Source organism: Cupressus sempervirens, chromosome 9, assembly GCF_028749045.1.
Source record: "Cupressus sempervirens isolate cs-2001-9-10 chromosome 9, ASM2874904v1, whole genome shotgun sequence".
NCBI lineage: Eukaryota > Viridiplantae > Streptophyta > Pinopsida > Cupressales > Cupressaceae > Cupressus > Cupressus sempervirens.
This window is the reverse complement of record NC_143126.1, coordinates 450,273,389-450,293,718: the sequence shown is the minus strand read 5'-3', so window position 1 is coordinate 450,293,718 and position 20,330 is coordinate 450,273,389. Positions and strand designations below refer to the sequence as shown.

The 20,330-nt window shown below is 37.7% G+C and overlaps 1 protein-coding gene across 1 annotated transcript in view; it reads right to left on the bottom strand.

Annotated features, from left to right (window-relative positions):
• LOC149539252 (putative E3 ubiquitin-protein ligase XBOS34) overlaps positions 1 to 20,330 on the bottom strand; it is a 161,323-nt gene that overhangs the window by 61,590 nt on the left and 79,403 nt on the right. Inside the window, exons 4-5 of the mRNA XM_089800578.1 lie at positions 15,648 to 15,728; positions 15,391 to 15,479 (exon numbers count right to left, since the gene is read on the bottom strand). Coding sequence (XP_089656704.1) covers positions 15,391 to 15,479; positions 15,648 to 15,728 — 170 coding nt within the window. The remainder of the gene's footprint in view (positions 1 to 15,390; positions 15,480 to 15,647; positions 15,729 to 20,330) is intronic.

Here is a 20,330-nt window from a genome sequence, read left to right as displayed (position 1 = left end):
TCCATTGGCAAATGAAGGACTACGAGCTTTTCTATAGCTATATGTTGGGACTAGAGGAAATAGACCAAGGTGCAAAGAAGGATGTTTCCACCAGAGATTGGGGAAAACAAAGGAGAAGCTCATGTAAATGAAATCCTTGCTCACAAATTTGATCTCGCAAGGCCAATCAAGTACGAAGAACCGTTTTTACAAGTTACTAACCTCAAAGATAAAGAAAACCAAGGCAACATATTAATTGGGGTTGATTGGGATCCTGTGTTGGAAGCGGTAGTGTTCAAAATATTCATAGAATATAAGGATGTGTTTGCCTAGACTTACAGGGACCTTATGAGCGTACTGCCAGCGATGTATGTGCATCATATACCCCATACCTTTACGGAAAAGGCCATATGGGATGAATAAAATTATGCCGCTAGAGTAGATGAGGAGATTCAATGCATGTTAGAGGCGGGCATTATCTTTAGGCTTCACACAAGTGAATGGATATCACCCATTGTAGTATCATTAAAGGAGGCAAACCAAAACAGAATCTTGGTTGACTTCCGATGTCTAAACGCCGACACTATAAAGGATCCCTTCCCTATCCCGTTTATGGACAAAATTCTTGAAGAGGTTGTTCGACACAAGATGTATTCATTAATGAACGGGTTTTGTAGTTGTAGTCAAATATAAATTGCAGAGGAAGACAAATTGAAAACCAATTCGTGGTAGAGGATGGAGTCTACACATATAACCGAATCCCCTTCAGTCTATGCAAGGCGTCAGCGACCTTCTAGAGAATAACTCTCCACATTTTTTATAAATTATCCGTGGGGAACTTCCGAGTATTTTTGGATGATTGGTCTATTTTCAGCTGACAAGACACACACTTGGTGGCACTAGGAGAGTGTATGGAAAGGTGTTGATGGGCAAGGTTAGCACTTAACCCAAAGAAGTGTAGATACATGGTTCCTCAAGGAAAAATTTTATGACACATCATATGTACAACCAGACTAAAGACCAATCCTAACAAGGTTAACGTGATAGTCGAGATGGAGGCCCCGACTGATGTCAATGGAGTTAAATCCTTCCTAGGGCAAATCGGCCTATTACGGTCAATTCATAAAGAATTTCACCCAAGTTTCCTTCACCCTTGACGGGTGAAAAGAAAAGGGGAACCCTATGTTTGGGGTATCGAGTAAGAGACTTCGTTTGAGGAATTGCAGACCAGACTGCTAGGAGTGTTGATCTTCAATACCCCAACTGCAATAAGAATTCCACTTGCATGTGGATGCATCCAATTTTGCAATAGGTGCAACCCTTGCAAAGACGAGTGATCACAGCCTAGATCATCCTATCTATTTCTCCAACAGACTATTGTCCCGAGCATAGAGGAACTATAGAACGACAGAGTGGGAGGCTCTAGGAATGGTGTACACGGTGCAAAAGTTCAGACACTATCTATTGGCAATATTGTCCACATTTTACTTGGACCACCAAGCATTGATGTGCCTAGAGAACAAACCTATCATACAAAGGAGGGTGAGCAAAAGGTTCTTGCTACTCCAAGAGTTCACTTTCACCATTGTTGTGAGGTCAGGGAAGAGCCATGACATCGCGGACCAACTTTCTCGAATCAAGTCAAGAGAGACACTAGAAGGAATTAATGATGACTTTCCTAATGCACATTTATTTTGTATTGCCATCCTTTCGGGGTGGTACAAAAGTATTGGTGAATATCTATCAACTTCACAGTTTCTGAGGGAGATGTCGCCAGGGGAGCGACAAAAACTTGTATTAAGCACAACATTGAAACTGATCAATGGACTCCTGTATAAAATGGGCCCACACCAAGCGTTGCGAAGGTGTATGATGGAGGAGGAAGTGCATAGTGTCCTACAGGAAGCCCATGAAGGTCCGACAAGCAGATATATGGGACTCGACACAACAACACGAAAGATCCTCCTAGCAAGACTATGGTGGTCTACGTTGTACAATGATACCAGGGAGTGGGTGGTCAATAGTGACACTTGTCAACGAGCGGGAAAACCCTTGAAACGAGATTAGATGTTGCGCAACCCCCCACAAGCCCAAAAATTGTTTTAACAATGGGGCTTAGACTTCGTTGGACCATTGATAGCGAGCAAGGCTTGGAGGTGTCAGTGTGTGGTTGTAGCAACGGAGTATCTAAGTGGGTAGAAGCACAAGCATTACCAGACAACTCGGCAATAAGGACAGAAAATTTTATTTACGAGCAAATCATCACACGTTATGGCATCCCTATTCAGTTAACCAATGATAGGGAAGGTTTGATGTAGTACAAGGAAGGAAAATCCCCAACAGAGATGTCCTAGCCCCCAGCAATTAACCACATAGCAGAAATTACACAATAACACAAAGCTTTAGATCCACAATAATACCAATTCTCACAATAGAATCATAAGGCTTACATCCAACATGCCCGACTCTAAGGCCTTCCAAGTTATGGCCAAATACATCAGCAATTACAATAACAGTTCTGCAAGACCTCGCTACATCCAACCACTAGCTAGCCCAGATCCACAATCTGGTAGAAAATCCCAAGAAGAATCTAAACTTGTGCTCGCAAGCCACCGAGCAACCTTCTTGTTTCCAAAGCCTACACTTAGCTAATAGCTCTGCTAAACTTCAATCCTCTTAGCTACTCCTCCATGATCCCCCTAATGTCTCAACACAAGACAAGACTCCCCTACTTATACTAAACCAAGCCATAGGTCAGCCTAGCAAGTTAACATTAAATAAACACACATTAAATACACCCTCGTCACATGTTGGCTTGGCAACAAACATTAAATACATAACATAACTAAATACTTAGGAAAGGCCCCAAGTTTTCAATGCATAACTAACTCATAAGACTAAATAAGAGCACGCGCTCTTAAGCATAGGTCCATGTGATATCCAACTATCCAAATCCAAGAGTGCACATGCCAACTTCCTTGGATCGAAGCTCACAAATACAATCTCCAAAGTCTGCCAGTAGATCAGGAATACGTTACCAACAGTCACCAAAAAGGCTCTAACTTCAAGATGATTTCTCCAATCATTATGCACACTTAGGACAAGGTTTCCCAATGTGCGTTGAACACATTCCCAACTGCGCAAACCACAAGTCCACAAATAAGAGCTTGATGCCCCTGCATATAGGATTGCTGACTACCCTAGGATGCTCTTGCATCAAGGTCACTTCGTCAATCATGTAATCCATCTACTCACAACCGAGTTTAAAATCCTCCATTCCTTGTCGAGTCCGAACTACCCACGAGCTAATGGCCAAACAAAGACAACGAATAAGATCCTGGTATCGGTGATATATAAGTCGTGGAGGGTAGAGAAAGCTGACTGGAAAGAAAACTTGTCATCAACATTATGGGCTTACCGCACGACATACTGGTGACAACGGGTCATGTTGGTTCCCAAAACCACAAATTGGAAATCCAAGAGCCTACCACTTCTCCGATAGGACTTCTCAATCAATTTTGGCCAACGAACGGGAATACTTCTTGATTCCCCTACACTTCAGGCTCCACTACACCTAGGCAAGTAAACCTTCACCTCAAACGCTGACTGTTTGGTTCAAGGCTTTTCTATAGAAAATTTAAACTTTTGGAGTTCTCCAGCTAGCAAGGTCCTCGAACTCAGTTAAAATGAAAACTGGATGCTGGATAATGGTTGAATGTTTTGTATAATTGAATAATAATTAATTTGATGCTTGTAGGAAGGAAGTTACAGATTTCCTGACTTCAATAATAAAAAGACCAGTGCCTCTGCTCATCCGGGCAATAGTCAACTTTAGTGAATTTTCACGTACAACTTCATAAAATTCTGAAGCTATTATACTGTCAACAATTAAATAATCAAGCTGTGATAGACCCAATATTACGCAATCTTAAATTAGTCTAGATTGAATTTTAACTCCTCTACTAGGGAGACAAACTGGACACAGATACGGAAATGATTTAATATTTCACAATACCTGTGATGATCAAATTTAAAATGCTAAATGACCATGTCCACTTATCTGACATTTCAACTGTATACAGAATTCCACAAAATAATTAAAATGTACGATTCATCTGCAGTTTAAATCTTGATGCCATTTAAATAATAAACAAAGGACATTTTATTTTATTATTAAAATAAAATAAATGAATTGATATTACAAAGTCATATTTAAGCCCTTATTCCTCCATACAAGTAATATAAAATATTTCTTCTCAATATGAATGTAATTGTTCGAATATATTCTATATATTTATTTTTTGTATATGCTCTGCCTTTATATTTATATATTTGAAAGGGAGCAATGGGAATAGATGCCTCCCTTCATAAATTCTTAATTGTGACCGCACCTTCCTTATCATTAATTATATTGGACATATTATAAGGTGCAAACATATAATCCTTTTTCCCAATTAATAGTAATTTTTGATTTATTTTACCTATTGTCCGGTAACACACCTGAGCAAATAATTAATTGTATCCAAGTATGATAAACATTAGACACCTTGAAATAATTCGACTGGCTAGCTCAGCAAAACATGGCACCAACACATCATATTGTCTTCATTGGGATCATACAAATATGTATTTTCTCCTATGATGATCAGTGTTGAGTTTTTATTTTTAATTATCAAAGACACTCTAATTGCGTATTCGATGCTGATTGAAGACTTGGAAAGTTTCACTCTGCCACTACACACAACCATCTCCATCATGGCTTTCATCTCTATGCTGACTGGGTGAACATTATTCTTTAAGGAGCTCCCGACCAAGTTATTAAATGTTAACTTTGACCGGGCACGTGAGTTGCTCAATATTATAAATTTAATACGGTAGTGTTATCTTTAGCAGGGCTCCTTTCACACTAACTATGGCTTTTGTGTTTGCTTCATTCATTTGATGACTCCTCTCGAATGGACGATGCATTTGGTCTGGATTGTTGTCGTTAATCATCTCTTTCTTGAATCAGAGTGACCTTTTATCGTACGGCACCAACATGAGAAATGGTGGATGTAATGCTTGAGTTATCGATTTAATGTTTCATCTTCTATTATGTCTCATTCAGGTGTTGTTGTCAAGAATGTTGAGAAGTCCAGCTATCCCAATTTTCTTGCAATTTGTGTTTCAATACAACTAGACACTTGAACTTGCATTGGAGTGTCGTCTCAATCCCTCAACCTAAAACTAGATTATGATCAATAGCATTCCTTATAAATGTTGTTCTGATTGACTTTCATTTTGGAATGTGCTTGGTCTCAATTGTCAGTAGATGCACAGGATTGTCATATGTCACTTTATCCATTCGAACCATGTCAAAGAAATGTTAATTGATCTTGTACAAAGTGCTGGGAGCGGAGGTGATGTTGTAATATTGTCAAGATGTGTCTCTATTACATTTGGTGCAGCAATTGCCAGCCACATCTGAAATTTTTCTGGATATACACAGTTATTCCTCTTTCCAACTAGTCTTAGAGATTTTTGTAGGAGATGCCCTCTCAGTTTTGCTCTTCATGTTCTCCAGATTAGTGTACTCTCTCTTTTGCTATCAATAACGTTCTTTCGGCAACTCCTGTGTGGTACTTGGCAACATGATTACTACCCGGAAGTGCTCAAACTCATCTCATGCTGAATATCACCTATGAATGTGAACAAATGGCATTGTCTCAAGTTTGGATACTTCATTTAATTTCTTATTTGTTCCTGTAGTTTTGTGGACATTTCAGGCATGCCTGAGAAAGCTACTCTTGGACTTAAACCTACCTACAAGTCATTAACCAAACATGTCTACAACCATACAATATTTCCTGAGAAGGATTATGAAGTTTGGGAACTTGATAGAGTTCTCCTGTGCATTAGGTATCTATGTGACTGTATTTTAAACTCAATACTGTGTTTACATTGATATCAATGATCTTTTCCATCATGAATCTTCAACATTATTTCACAAATAGAAGTCCTAAATTTTACAAAAATTTGGGCTCCATCAGGACAAACACCATTTCAATTAATGTTCACACAAGAAGCGGTAGTACCCGCAAAGTTTATGGTTCTGAGCCTTCGGATAGCTATTGAAAATAGACTTGGCAATATGGAAAGCCTCTGGGAGAGATTATATAAGTTGAACAAGCTAGATGAACAAAGACTAATGGTGCAATGGGCAATGGCAGTGGCACAACTTCACCGTAAAGCATGGCATGATAAACATCTAAAGTGAACAAGATTTCAACCCGGACAATTGGTGTTCAAGTACAATGGATGCAATGAGATTAAACATGGAAAATTTAAAGTGAAATGGTTAGGATCATACAAGGTACACAAAGTAGGTAATAATGAGGGAATTAAGCTATGGACTCTCGATAGAAAAGAGGTAGCTGACACAATCAACGATTCAAAACTGGAGATTTACCATCAATGGAATGAGGTTCCCATTAGACAGAATCATGTAGATTTGGATAAAAATGGCAAAAAAAGGAAAGATTTGAAAAAAAATGAAAAAAATAAAGAAACCAAATTCAAAAGTGGGACCATATAAGGGAAGTTAGAGACCATATGATCTCCAAAAACACTGTACGACTTTTGGAAGCCCAATAAAGGGAATAAATTCAAATTTTCAAAGGAAGGAAAAATCTACGGGGATAAATAACACTGTACAACCTGCAGGAACAGTGTCTGCCATACGGCCTTAATTGAGCATACCACATATAATAAAGGAAAAAAGACTATGGTTTGAAGGAAACACCATACAGACCACGGTCACCGTACGAACTAGTGGGACAACCATTGTCATAACGTACACAATGTACAAACTCATTAGCAGACAAACATACATGTATGGCCCCATAGAAGACACAAAGTGCTAATGTGCAGTCAATCACTTAAATGCACAAAATAAAATTGTATGCATCATACAGTGATGGGCATACACATCGGGAGCGAAGTTAGGAGAGCACATCATACGGTGCTAATTGGAAAAGGGAGCACTTTAATTTAGGGAGATATACAACACTAAAACCTTACGAATAAGAAGGCACAAACTCTACCCTGACAAAGCACAAAACAAGGCAATAGTATTTGATACTATTCTGAGAAAAAATTATTAGAAGTTATAGCTCGAACACATACAACAGTAGCAATTTTGGAATAAGGATCATATTCACAGGATCCACGAAGGATAGAGGGTAAAAAAGCTCAAATTGCACACAATAATCAGGGTTGCAACATGGTGACTAGAAAGAATAACGCAAAGATAGCACGGGGGAAGCATTAGAAGGATCATACGAGGTCTTGTAGGCCACACAGAGGTGTTAAGAAGTCCAAGTATAATACCATACACAAAGGGAAAAATAGACCATCTTCCTTCATGCACCAACACACTTGGCTCATGGTCAAAGGAAAATTAGAGCCATACAATTCATTTCAAACCCTAAAGATTTTTCCTTTTCCTACACAAAAGACAAACAAAAAAAAATTATACAATTAGCCAAAAAATTAACTTAGAAGGAAAAGTTGCAAGCAAGTGGCTTAGATTCTAGTAATAGTGGTGCGAACATGAATAGGAGTGCATAGATCTTGCCCTCAAGTATGCGAGTTGCAGGTCCTACAGACACAGCCACAAAGAAAGTGAGACTGAAAATTCAAAGACAGATGGCTTCTACAATTTCTGCAAGAGATCATGTAACAGCTCAAACAATAACCTTTGAATGCCTGAACGAATTAGGTTGCAGGAAATGGTGGCATGAGAGTGTCGAAACTATGGACAACAAAGTTATCAAAGAAAATTTGAGGCAAGCACAAGTGCAGTGGGTTATTTGGAAGCCCATATTCTTTATTAAGGATTTTGAAGGTCCCCTGAGAGCAATGACTAAGACATTTGACAGGTTTTCGAAGAGAGGCACAGTCTCCTAGATGAACCATCTTATAGAGATTTCGTTCACTATGGCAGAATTTAGAAGGGTGTTTGGTTTACCAAAAAAAGGGCACAAAATTGAATTGACAACACAGAAAATAAAAGAGGCACCAGTCTTGAAGGATGCCCTTTGGTTTAACCAATGCAGGCCTACTTTTCAAAGGGCTATAGATGTTTCTTTTGAAGGTCTAATTGATCTCATTCTTGTAGTGTCTCAGGATGATCGTACTACTTATTCAAAAAAACCAAAGGATCATTGTAATAATTTGGAAAGGGTTTCCAAAGGAGCCTTGAGTACGGGGTATCTTTGAATCCAAAGAACTGTCAATTTGGAGTCACAAAGGGGAAACTTCTTGGGTAGGAGCAACAGACAATATTAAAGTCCCGAAAACTATTAAGGCTATTGTGGCATTTTTTTTGGCAAATTGACTTTGTGAGGAGATTTGTTTCAAATTTTGCAAAGATAGTCAAACCTATTTCCAAAAAGTTAAAGAAGGGAGCTACACTGATTTGGGTTGATGAAGCATTACAAGCTTTCTCTTTCATCAAGAAGGTAATAAAAGAGGCACCAACCTTGAAGGACCCGAAGGTGAAAGATTTCTACATTCAATTGATTTGCAGGGACGACCTCGCGGATCCAAAGAAGGAATCACTCAGGAAAACTTCCCAAAATAGAGGAATAAAGAAGTCATTTGTCAGGGAAGCACATTGGAGATGTCTGATGGACATAGTTAAGAGTCGGCTGACAAGTCCCAGTCGTGCCTCTAATATTTCTTTCCCATAGGTCTCCCTGATGAATTATTTATTGGGTGGCAAAGTATATAATTGGGCCACATTGTTATCAGAATGTATGTATGAGTTCATGACTCTGAAACATAGGACTTTTTATATGCCATACTACGCAATAGGGCTACTTCTGGACATTGTGGTTAGACAAATCCCACATGACATTCTATTGAGGGAGGTCAAAGTAGGACCATTAGCACCTAACGAGCCCCCTATTATGAGATGGTCGCACTTAGATACACCTAGTGGACATAAGGTAGTGGCAAGACAAAAAAAGGGCCAAACACGAGATGGATGTAGGATTAGATCACGAGGATACCGATAGTGAACGATAGGATACATCTGAGAGCGAGATTGCACGAACAAAGATAAAACTCAGGCTGACAAGGAGGATGAGGTAGGAGTAGTGTTGAAGCCTCTGTCATTATTTACAAACACTATGTTGTCTTCCATGACACATTTGATACCCGTTGCCAACACTACCCCCATCCCGGCATTTGGCCAAGTCATGACACCTATTCTTATGACTCCACTGGTAGTAATGATGGAGAGAGAGCCCGTGGTGATCCCGGAGGCACCAATGATCGAGGGAGCCCCAGTGATAGCACCTAACACACAGAGCATTGTAATGATGATTCCTAAGATGCCTCAAGCAATAACAGATGTAGTTTCAGTGGGAGAAGTTATAATCCCACTCTTCACCATCCAGAGATGTGACTAAGGAGGTTGAGGTGATGGAGATTCCAAAGACAGAGGGTAGCAGGCCATAGGAGTCGCAAATCCAACTAGAGGTGATTGGATCGAATGTCATGGTGACAGTTGATGTCGCACTAATGGTTGATCTCGTGAGAGATAGTCCCATAGGTGTGACTAAGCTGCAACACCTAGACACAGATGTCCACCAGTGATGGGGCATATGAGTGATTATCTAATGCGACAATTCCAGGTCGCATCGATGACTCAAGGGCCTTCTCTCTATTGCTAATTAGAGAAGACCTTTGTCCTAAAGTGATGATAGTGGATAGTGCAAGACAAGGAGAGATAGAAGCATCGGAGTTGGGTAATATAGGTGGAGAAGACGAGATGACAGTTGATGTCATCAAGGGAAGTTGTCCTCCAAGAGTAATGGCTAAGGTCATGGTACAGAAAAGAGGAGCCAGCACACAATACAGCCGATGAGGATGTTGAGAAATATCTTGCCGCTCTTATTGATCTGGTTGATAGAGGCCGACAGATTGTGTATGTGGCGCAGCATAAGGAGGCTAGGGTAATTGCAAGAGGAGGCTAGGGTAGCCGTAGAGAGATCTCATGAGGAGATGGCTACCTAGCTAGGCACCTAACAGGCAGATTGAACAAAGGAGCGAGCAGCACTCATGGCTCAGTTGCAGGCAGCCACAAAGGGTAAGAGTATGGTAGAGAGACAGTTGGCAGAGGTTACAAAGGAGAAGTGTGTGGTGGAGATACAGTTAGCCGAAGACAAGGAGGCATGCGAAAGAAAGTAGGCTCAACTAAAGGATGTTGCACTCATGTTAAAGGAGGAAGTGGAGGCAAACTCACATGCACTAGCAGATTTGGATATCTGTACCCAACAAGTGTAATAGTTAAGGAAGAAGTTGAACCCTCCAACATCCCAAGCAGCTCCACGGATGCTTTCTTCTTCCTCATCTTAGCTGGTTTGTTTATGTATAAGGTATAGAAGATTATCTCCATTTTGTCTGATGTCATCAAGAGACAACTTTCTCTTTTTGGGGGGGATGATGCTGTTGGTAATATTTGTATAGTCTTTCAGGAATAATTAATAATTGATTGTGTTAAGAGTGTCAGTTAGTGAAGGAAGTTAAAATACAACAGTTGAGTCGTGACCCTTCAGATACTATATGTACATTCTCCTGAACAAGAATGGATATCATCAACTCTTAAGAGCATTGTCATATGATGTACTGGAATGAATATCAATGAAATGAGTAGTAAGGTTTCCTAAAGCATTGTGTTATCTTATTTTTGTGTTATGCTTCATTACTTTCATAGTATGCACTAAACCAGTTTACCTGTGATGGTAAACAACAAAAGACTCTCGAAGGGGCTCGGCAAGGACCACACAAAAGAAAAAAAATTGTAGGTTTACATAAAAACAAAAGGAAATTAACGCATTTAAAGAACATAAGAGCCATAATTGATACATTACACGTCATATGAATCTCAAACACTCAATATACTAGGCACCTATTTTAATTCAAATCCTAACCCACAAAAAAAAACCATAGGATTTAAATTAAAATAGGTGCCTCGAGAAGGATGAGTCTCAGCATATTATATATATAAGTATATATAAGCTAGTAGTAGTCGTCATGCACCATGGAAGACATTTTTGAAAAACTTTAATCTAAGTATATAAATATATATATATATATAAATATATATATATAAATAAATATATATATAATCACCCTATCTCTACCTCGATTTCTAAGTTCTCTTTTTATTACAAATTTATAATAAGATACGTTGCCCCCCCTCTCAATCTTGATATACTGCCTAATATCTATGCCCCTTTCTATACCCCTCCCTTACACATTCCCCACTCTCTCTCAATCTCTCCCTCCCTTTCCTAACCATTTCCTCTCTGTCTCTATATATATACCCCCTAATCACCTCCTCACTCACTCTCTCGCCTCTCTTATCTTGCCATTATATGCCTCTCTACCCCTATCTCTAAGCTCTCTCTCAATCTCTCCCTCCCTCCACTACCCCTTCACCCCCTCCTCTCTCTCTCTCTCTCTCTCTCTCTCTCCCCTTACTTCACCACCGTATCGCTCTCTCTAACCCTATCTCTAAGCTCATTCTCTATTCAAAACATAATAGGGTCCCTCATCTCTCTCTAGATATGCCCTCTAATAAACCTCTCTCTCTCCCCCCCATTATTTCACTATTATTCCTCTCTCTCTAGATGTATTGTCTAATATCTATCTCCCTTTTCCTCCCTCTCTTTTACCCCTTCCCAACTCTCTCTCAATCTCACCCTCCCTCCCCTACCCCTTCCCTCACCTCTCTATATGACTCCTAATAACCCCCCCCCCCCCCTCTCTCTCTCTCTCTCTCTCTCTCTCTCTCTCATTTCACCATTGTGATCGCTCTCTAACCCTAACTCTAAGCTCTCTCTCTAATTAAAACATAATAGGGTGCCTTGTCTCTCTCTAGAAATGCCTCTCTCTCTAGATATGTTGTATAATATCTATCTCCCTCTCTCTTTTACCCCTTCGCCACTCTCTCAATCTCTCCCCCCTCCCCTACCGCTTCCCTCACCTCTCTATATATGACCTCTCATCAGGCCCCCCCCCTTCCTCTCTCTCTCTCTCTAGTTATGCCCTCTAATAAAAACCTCTCTCACTCCCCCATTATTTCACTATCATGTCCCTCTGCCTCAAGATATGTTTTCTAATATCTATATCCCTTTCTATCCCTCTCTCTTTTACCCCTTCCCCACTCTCTCTCAATCCTCCCTCTGTTCCCGACCCCTTCCCCCCCCTCTCTCTCTCTCTTTCCTCTCCCCCTCCCCTTATTTCACCATTGCAATCACTCTCTCTAAGCTTTTTCTCTGTTGAAAACATAATAGGGTGCCTTGTCTCTCTCTAGATATGCCCCTTAATCTCTCTCTCTAGTTATTCCCTCTAATAAACTTCTCTCACTCTCCCCCTTTATTTCACTATTATCCCTCTCTCTCTAGATATTTTGTCTAATGTCTATCTCCCTTTCTCTCCCTCTCTCTTTTACCCCTTCCCTACTCTCTCAATCTCTCTCTCGCCCCCCTCCCCCTCTCTCTCTCCATCTCTCTCCCCTTATTTCACCATCATATTTCTCTCTAACCATATCGCTACGATCTCTCTATTGAAATCATAATAGGGTCCCTTGTCTCTCTCTATCCCCTTCTCTCCCCCCCCCCCCCCACTGCCTTCTCTCTCTCTCTCTCTCTCTCTCTCTCTCTCTCTCTCTCTCTCTCTACTCACCCTTGTGTACCTTCTCTTTCTCTCTCTGTAAAAGTTAATTAAATATGAATTATAATATCCAATATATTAGATAAATAATGATTAATATTTTATTAAGATTACAAGTGGAGTTATATTAAATTTAGATTTCAACTTAATTTAGTATTAGTGTCAAGTCTCAATTTTATTGGGTAAATTTCAATTTATTTAAGGTAATATTGTGATTTGAAACATGAACATTTATTGTTAGAGTTCATGTCTCAATTAAGGGAGAAGCTATGATTTGAAATATTAAGTCAAAAAGTACAACACAATTATATTTGAAAAAGAATCAAAAATACATATACACAATAGATTATAGATTAATATTAAATTCAAAAACGTGATGATTGCTTTGTATATTTCATATTGAATTATTTTTCTCTAGGATTTATCATTCATGGTATTCCTATTACTTTCAAAGAACTCATTAACTATGATTAATAATAAAAAGCAAGAAATAGTTATCATTAGAAAACTAAATTGTTTCTATATTATTATATTTGCTTTTCTAACCAAGTATAATGACATTTCTTATAGAAAAATATAAAGAAAATATAGAAACATCCTAATTATAATTTAGAAAAATAAGATGTATCTAATTTCTTATTTTATTTTTTACTAAATCTACCTATATACACTTTTCTAGCTTCTAGAATAGAAAATCTAGAACAAAAAATTATTTTAAAAAATTGAAAAATCAAATCCGAAAAAGCAAAATGCCACTTGGCATATTTAATATTATTTTTATCTATTTTATATTCAAGAATCTTATTTGACAATTTTTCTTTTTTTTTTAAGTTTCTTGAATGCCAAAAGACATTTTCTATTTTGTTTCTTAATAGTAATGATTGCCAAATGGCATTACATATTTAAATATAGTTTTTATAGTTTTTGTGAATGCCAAATGGCATTTTCTTTTTTAAATTGATTTTTAAAAACAAATTTAGTTTATAACTCCCATTAAATTTCTTTTCTTTTTCCATATGTTAATAATTGTGATTGCCAAATGGCATTACACATTTTATTAAAAATAAATTTCGTTTGTAATTCCCATTAAATTTCTTTTCTATTTCTATTTGTTAACAATTATGAGTGTCAAATGGCATTACACATCTTAATTTGTTTTTAAACTGTTTTGTGAATGCCAAATGGAATTTGCTATTTTAAATTGACTTTTAGAATTAAATTTATTTTGCAACTCCCATCAATTTTTTTCCTTACACGGATTATTCCTTGGAATATTCCCATGCTGGGATTTGCTTCTCCCATTGTATATGCCTCTCAGCATAATGAAATATCATCATAGTTGCAAATGCTAAAAAGTATAATAGCAGTATAAGTTTATACATGTTTACAGAATTACCTATAGTGATATGTGCAAATGTGAAAAAAAGAAAACTAAAGGCTACATCCTCCTCTTTCCTCTCCTAATAAAACTCAATTTTTCACGTCTTGAACTAGTAGACGTTGAGGTATTTAAATGAGGAGCTGGTTCCTCTTATTCAACATCAACGTCCTCGTCTTCGTCATCTTCCATTTCATTAGAGTCACCCTAAAACCTTGTTTTGAGCAAGCACAAAGAACAAATGACTCAAAAAGTGAAAAAGAAAAGTCAAACTATAGGTTTTCAGGTGTGTCTAGGCAGCAGCAAGAGTCCATCACAAGGACTCATGGATCCTGATGTTGGACTCGCGAATCCTTGCGATGGACTCGCCTAGACTTAACTCGCAAGCCATTGCAAGCTGACTCGGCTCACGATCGGACTCACAAGTCCACACAAGTTTGTGGCAAGCCTGCGAGTTTTTGAGCTATGAATGACCCTTGTGAATGCTATGAATGTAAATCTGCATCCTTGTTGATGCGTGAGATCGTCTATCTTTCTATGTGTCTATTATCTGTTGAAGAACTGGGTTCTATTCAAGAAAACCCTTGATGTTTATTTTTTCCCCCTAGTAAGTTGGTTTTTATAGTATCAGCATCCCAAAGTAGATCAAGTGTGCTAGCATCTTAAAGGTAGGGTGATCTTTAATAGCACATTTTCATTTTGTCCCTTTGGACAATGGGCACTTCCCAAACTTTTTGAGGAAAAATTCTAAATGTGATATATTCCTAGGGTTTCCTTTGTGTGCCTAGTGTCTCAATTCACGTGATCAATTGGGTGTTGTGTGAGATATTGATCTCCTCATACTCAATCCTTGGTGTGCATGCAACATAGTCCTTTTCTTGTACTTGTGCTACCATGTTTGGTGCATTGGCACGGGTCTCTTGTGTGTCGTTAAGCCTTTTTCACAACACCTTGTTGCATCAGTGCACAGTGCATCATCTAATTGTTGTACTTGCAGTGTGAAAAAAATGTTTTTTGTTGCTTGTCCATTCATATCCCAATTAAAAGTCGAAGTATCACATGCAGCACATATTTGCATCATGTCCAAATAAACCGTTGCAAAATTATAGCATTTACTCACAGATTCACAGCACAGTAAGCAAATGCATAATATAGAGGTTATAAATTTGTATATAAGCATTGAACTCCTGAAGTTTTCAAAGCAGCCTTGTTCTTAATGATTATTCTCTAAAGACACTATTCACAGCAATGAAAGCTACAGATATTTGAGGAACTACAAAAAACTTAACCACATTTTTTTGCTTTACCTCAATAATACGAACAACGGTAAGATGGCCTCTAGCCCTTGCCATCTGAAGAGGTGTCTCACAATCATCATTAATTGCTAAAGGATTTGCTGGACAAACGAATTATGTGAAGTCAATGGGTGTGTATCATAAGCATCATTAATAATGTCACATATTCATCTGTATGAATCCTTGAAATTCTACACAAGCTACTATATTTCAATGTAGACATGTGGATACATACTGCAGATATAGATCTAAAGTAATTTAAAACATACCTCCATGTTGAAGCAGCAAGTTTACAGCTCTCTCATGACCTCGTTTTGCAGCATGATGCAAGGGAGTTCCTCCATGAGATCCTGCAAAACACTTGTGCTTGTCAAGCTCTAAAATTAGCCAATATGCATTCTAAGTAATGTGTATAGCAAAGATCAGAATAACGTAAAACAGACATTTTCAGGAACTTTATGGACTAAAAAGAGAAATAAGGTTTGAAGTTTTAAACCACTGGAAGACACACGTGGAAAGTTCAGCCCCTTTAATGGGACTTATTTCTGGTGCATCTAGTGCTTCTCTATTGACTGCACAAGTAAATTTGTGAGCCATAATTCATTTCATGTCTGAAGCTATGACTCCGAAATACCAACTTGGCAAAATGTGATATCCTACATTCCATGAAATTTGAAAATGTGGGGACAGATTCAGGGTCAGGGGATTTATGGACCAAAACTTAAGGATGGCAGCACGCAGCACGCAGCAAACACATACAAAACTTTAATATTCTAAATATATTTCCTATGTTTTCTCGGACACCTTATTCTCAGCTTTGCTAACCAAATCTTAATTCTTAAGAGGTTTAATAACAAATCTGAGGAATCTAAGTCATCAAAATGATGGCAGCTGCACAGTTGAAGATAATGCAGCAGGCAGCAGAGGCTGGCAACATTTAAGAAAAGTTGATAACATCTGCCACCACCCCACCCTCACAGCTTCCTCCACTCTCCAGTTAACCCAAGATGTCCATGATCATGAATTAAAAAAATATTTAAATACCAGCTTCCTGAAGTTAGATAAGAGAGTGTGCATCCAAATAAATAGAAACAATAACAGTTGTTTTATGAGTTCAATTTATTTTTTCTGCCTCCAATACCATAAATATTGATTCTTTCTTCCAAGGTGAACCATTTCTACATGCCAGGAAGTTTTCTTTGTTTGTTCACAACTTTGAAACAGATCAAATTGTTATCATGACATAAGGAAACTTTGCCTGGCATGGGGATGTTTGGGAGTCCCACTAACAACTCCTACAGAGAGAAATGCACCCAAGACACCCCTCCATCTGCACAGACATTTTGGGAAGATCCCCATCTACAGGTGGCAGTGTGGGGAAGCAGGGGGGAACTTTGTCTGTCCACAACTTTAAATGACCTCCCAGTCCCCAACATAGCTCATTTTGGAGGGTAGGTGGGACAGAGGGGGCTGGTGAGATCCTGTGGAATACTGGAGATATTCACTGGCTGCAAAATTAGCACATTGCAGGCATTTGATATAAGGAAGTGAAAAGATTCATCGTTACTTAAGCAATTGAGAAGAATTGTTGAGACTATTCTCGTTTTTGGCTTTTATTGCTTTCCATTTTTTTTGTGCTTTTGAGATGGTTTGACATAAAAAGCAAAATACATTTGCTCAAATAAAACTTCTGAAATTGTAAACTAAATACTACAGAAAGAAACATAAGATTTATATTCTTCTTCTTCATTATTTTATCGAGCAAAATGTGTTACAATCAAAAGGCATACCCGGATAGTGGAAGAAACACTTTTAACAAGCGCTGGCCGAAAAAGAACTCAAGAATATAAAACCCTTCACCAAATAGCAACAAAAACTTCAAGAGATGATGCCAAACCATGTTGGAGCCCTAGGCATTCCTTCTTATAATTTTTATTAATTCTTTTGTGCCTCTTTCACCAAAACCAAATTGTATATGGAAGAAAATGTAGGGAAGATGACAAACCAGCAACAAAGCAATGATTTCGAACCACTATAAACAGCCAAAGCTTCACAATCTGATGCCCTCAATCTCTATATGAAGCCACTCCAATAAGCAATATCAGGTTAATATTTCACACCCTCTGACTGCTGCTACAAAGAAGCATAGCTATGTAATGCCGCCAAGCTCGGTACTTTGCTAAAACACTTGCCTCTCACAAACTCTCATGCTTTAGAGAAGAAAATACCAAATCAACTATCAACAGCATAATAATAACAATGAGCATTTAAATCCCTTTTATTCTATTCTTGTGACTGTTCAAACACTTCTGTGGCTAATGTGGGATGAAAGATATATTCCCATTTTATTTTTTTCACTTAAAACTCTATAGTGGGTGCACAATTAATTCTTTTAAAATTAATTGTTCACTTGGCCCCATCTATGATAACTTGACCCTTCACTTAAGTGACTTAAATTATAATATAAAATATATTATAACTTAATAATATAAGCTCAGAACTATTAATATTTGTTTTAGCCAAAGAAATATTAATATCTCCATTATTACTCACTATCTCTGTGCACCATCTGAATTGGGAGCTGACATGATCAAGTCGCATACTATAAATAGAAGGGTCTCTCTAAACTTACTATAAATAGAAAACTGTACTATAAATAATGATTACTGCATACGGAGTCCTAGACCCCGCAAACGAAAGCCAAACCTAGAAATCTCTGACCACTGAAGAAGATGCATCCCTTACAGGACCCACTAACTAACCTCATTAGCCTACGGGGGTCAATGATAGGCTGATCTACTATATTGATTAATGTCAACTAAAAGGGGAAATCACAATAGGCAGTACAAATAAGTTCTTAAATTCAGTGCTACATATATATGCGAAATAGTATAAACTTCATTTATAAATATAACATGGATGCACTTTATTTATTGCACAAATCAAAACAACACTATAAATCAATCTTTAATTTATTAAGTCAGTAGTTCTCCAAATTTCTTAGTAATATTGCCCCTGCATCACATTTGAAGTTGCGCAAGCCAATGTTTCTAATTTAATGCAAAAAGGTCAATGTTTCTAATTTAAAGTCATGGAAGATTACAAGCTAATAGAATAGAGGCAACACTTTCTTGAATTGTGTTTAGTATCTATGTGTTCCTTTGTAAGGATCATTCATGGACTTCCAAGAGAGAAATCAAGGACAACAAAACAATTGAGAAGTAGAACCTAAGTTGCCGATTTGGATGAGGAGGCATGAATTTTTCTGGGGCGGATTTTAGAAGCATTATATATATTTTGATATGCAAAGAAATGCCAAAAATATACAAAATTATATTATTTGAGAGTATGAAACTTCACCATTGATCAAGATATCTGATAGTTAGCAAATAGTTAAATTGAAATAATTAATAAGCCATATCATATACGTCTATGTTCACGATTCCCATTCGAATCAGAAAATCATGACAATTACACAATAAAAATGTTAAAAATATGATATGTTGCACATGTTTTAAGTTGTTTTTAGTCCAAAAAAATCAAACTAGGCCTTTTTTTGCGCAGAGTCATCCAAATGCTCCCAGATGCTCTATGGATGTGTAAAGGAAGCATATCCCGGGTATCTGGATGAGCTGTGGAAGCTCAATTGTTAATCAACAGCGCAACCGGATGCAAAGATGCTCTTCATGTGTGCATCCACATAGCTATGCTCACCAAAATGCATCCGCCTCTACCTCTGCCTACGGGGCAGGATGCTACACATCAGTAATTAAGAGTAGAACCAATAAAGAAAACCTATACTTAGTATATGAATAAAACATACAAGAAGTTGGAGGTAGAGATATATTTGGGGAATTACATGGAAAGGCTAGGAATGAGTCTGAAAAGAACACACATATTTTTCATGATGAAGTCGATACAAGAAGGGGATATGTTAAGAAGAGGTCAAAATACTCCAAGAAGCCTCCCGAAAAGTATGTTATTTACAATCATGATCACAACAGCAATGAGTTGCGTGAAGAAATGGTCAAACTACTACACAGGGCCTCTATAAATAGCCAAGGAGAAAATATGCCATATGAACACACTATAAATAATACAAATTGTTACTTATTTGGGGTCAGAATTTGAGATTTTTCTCAAGTTTATGTCTCTTCCATACAAGAAAAAGGAGGAATTAATGGCCTTCGAGAGAGGCCAATGATGAGAATACAATTGGGAAGTAGACCTTATAACAAAAACTTGTACTTAGTATATGAATTAATCATTCAGGAAGTTCGAGGCAGAGATGCATTTGTGGAATTACATTGAAAGACTAAGAGTGAGTCTGCAAAAAAACAGATGTGTTTCATGATGATGTCAATACAAGAGGGGTTATTTTAAGAGGAGGTCAAAATACTCCAAGAAGCCTCCACAAAAAGTATGCTATTTACAATCATGATGAAAACAGAAAGAGTTGGATGAAGAAATGGTCAAGATACTGCAGGAAGTCTCTAGAAATTGCCCAGAAGAAAATATGCCATATGAAGGCACTTTGTAAATTATACAAATTATTAGCATTATATTTGAAGTGAGAACTCGAGATGATTCTTAAGTTTATGTCTCTTCCCTACAAGAAAAAGGAGGAACCAATTCACTCTATGGACCTGACCACATTAAAATCATGTACAAGTATCTCCTAGGTTGCCAATATTTTACTGAACAGAGTCCATACTTACCAGTATTGTCACATAAGATTTTTCCAAGTACAATGTTCTATGTCTACAAACATTTTCTTATGGCAATATTTTCTTGGTTGTATTTGGATCTATTACATATTTTAGACAGATTCGTAGAGTTTGATGAGATTATACACTGGGTAAATGTAAGAGGATAGACTCATTTATTGAATTATTTTGTAGAAAATATTCAAAGGCTGTTGAAATTGATGAGTTTAAAGAGAGAAGATGATG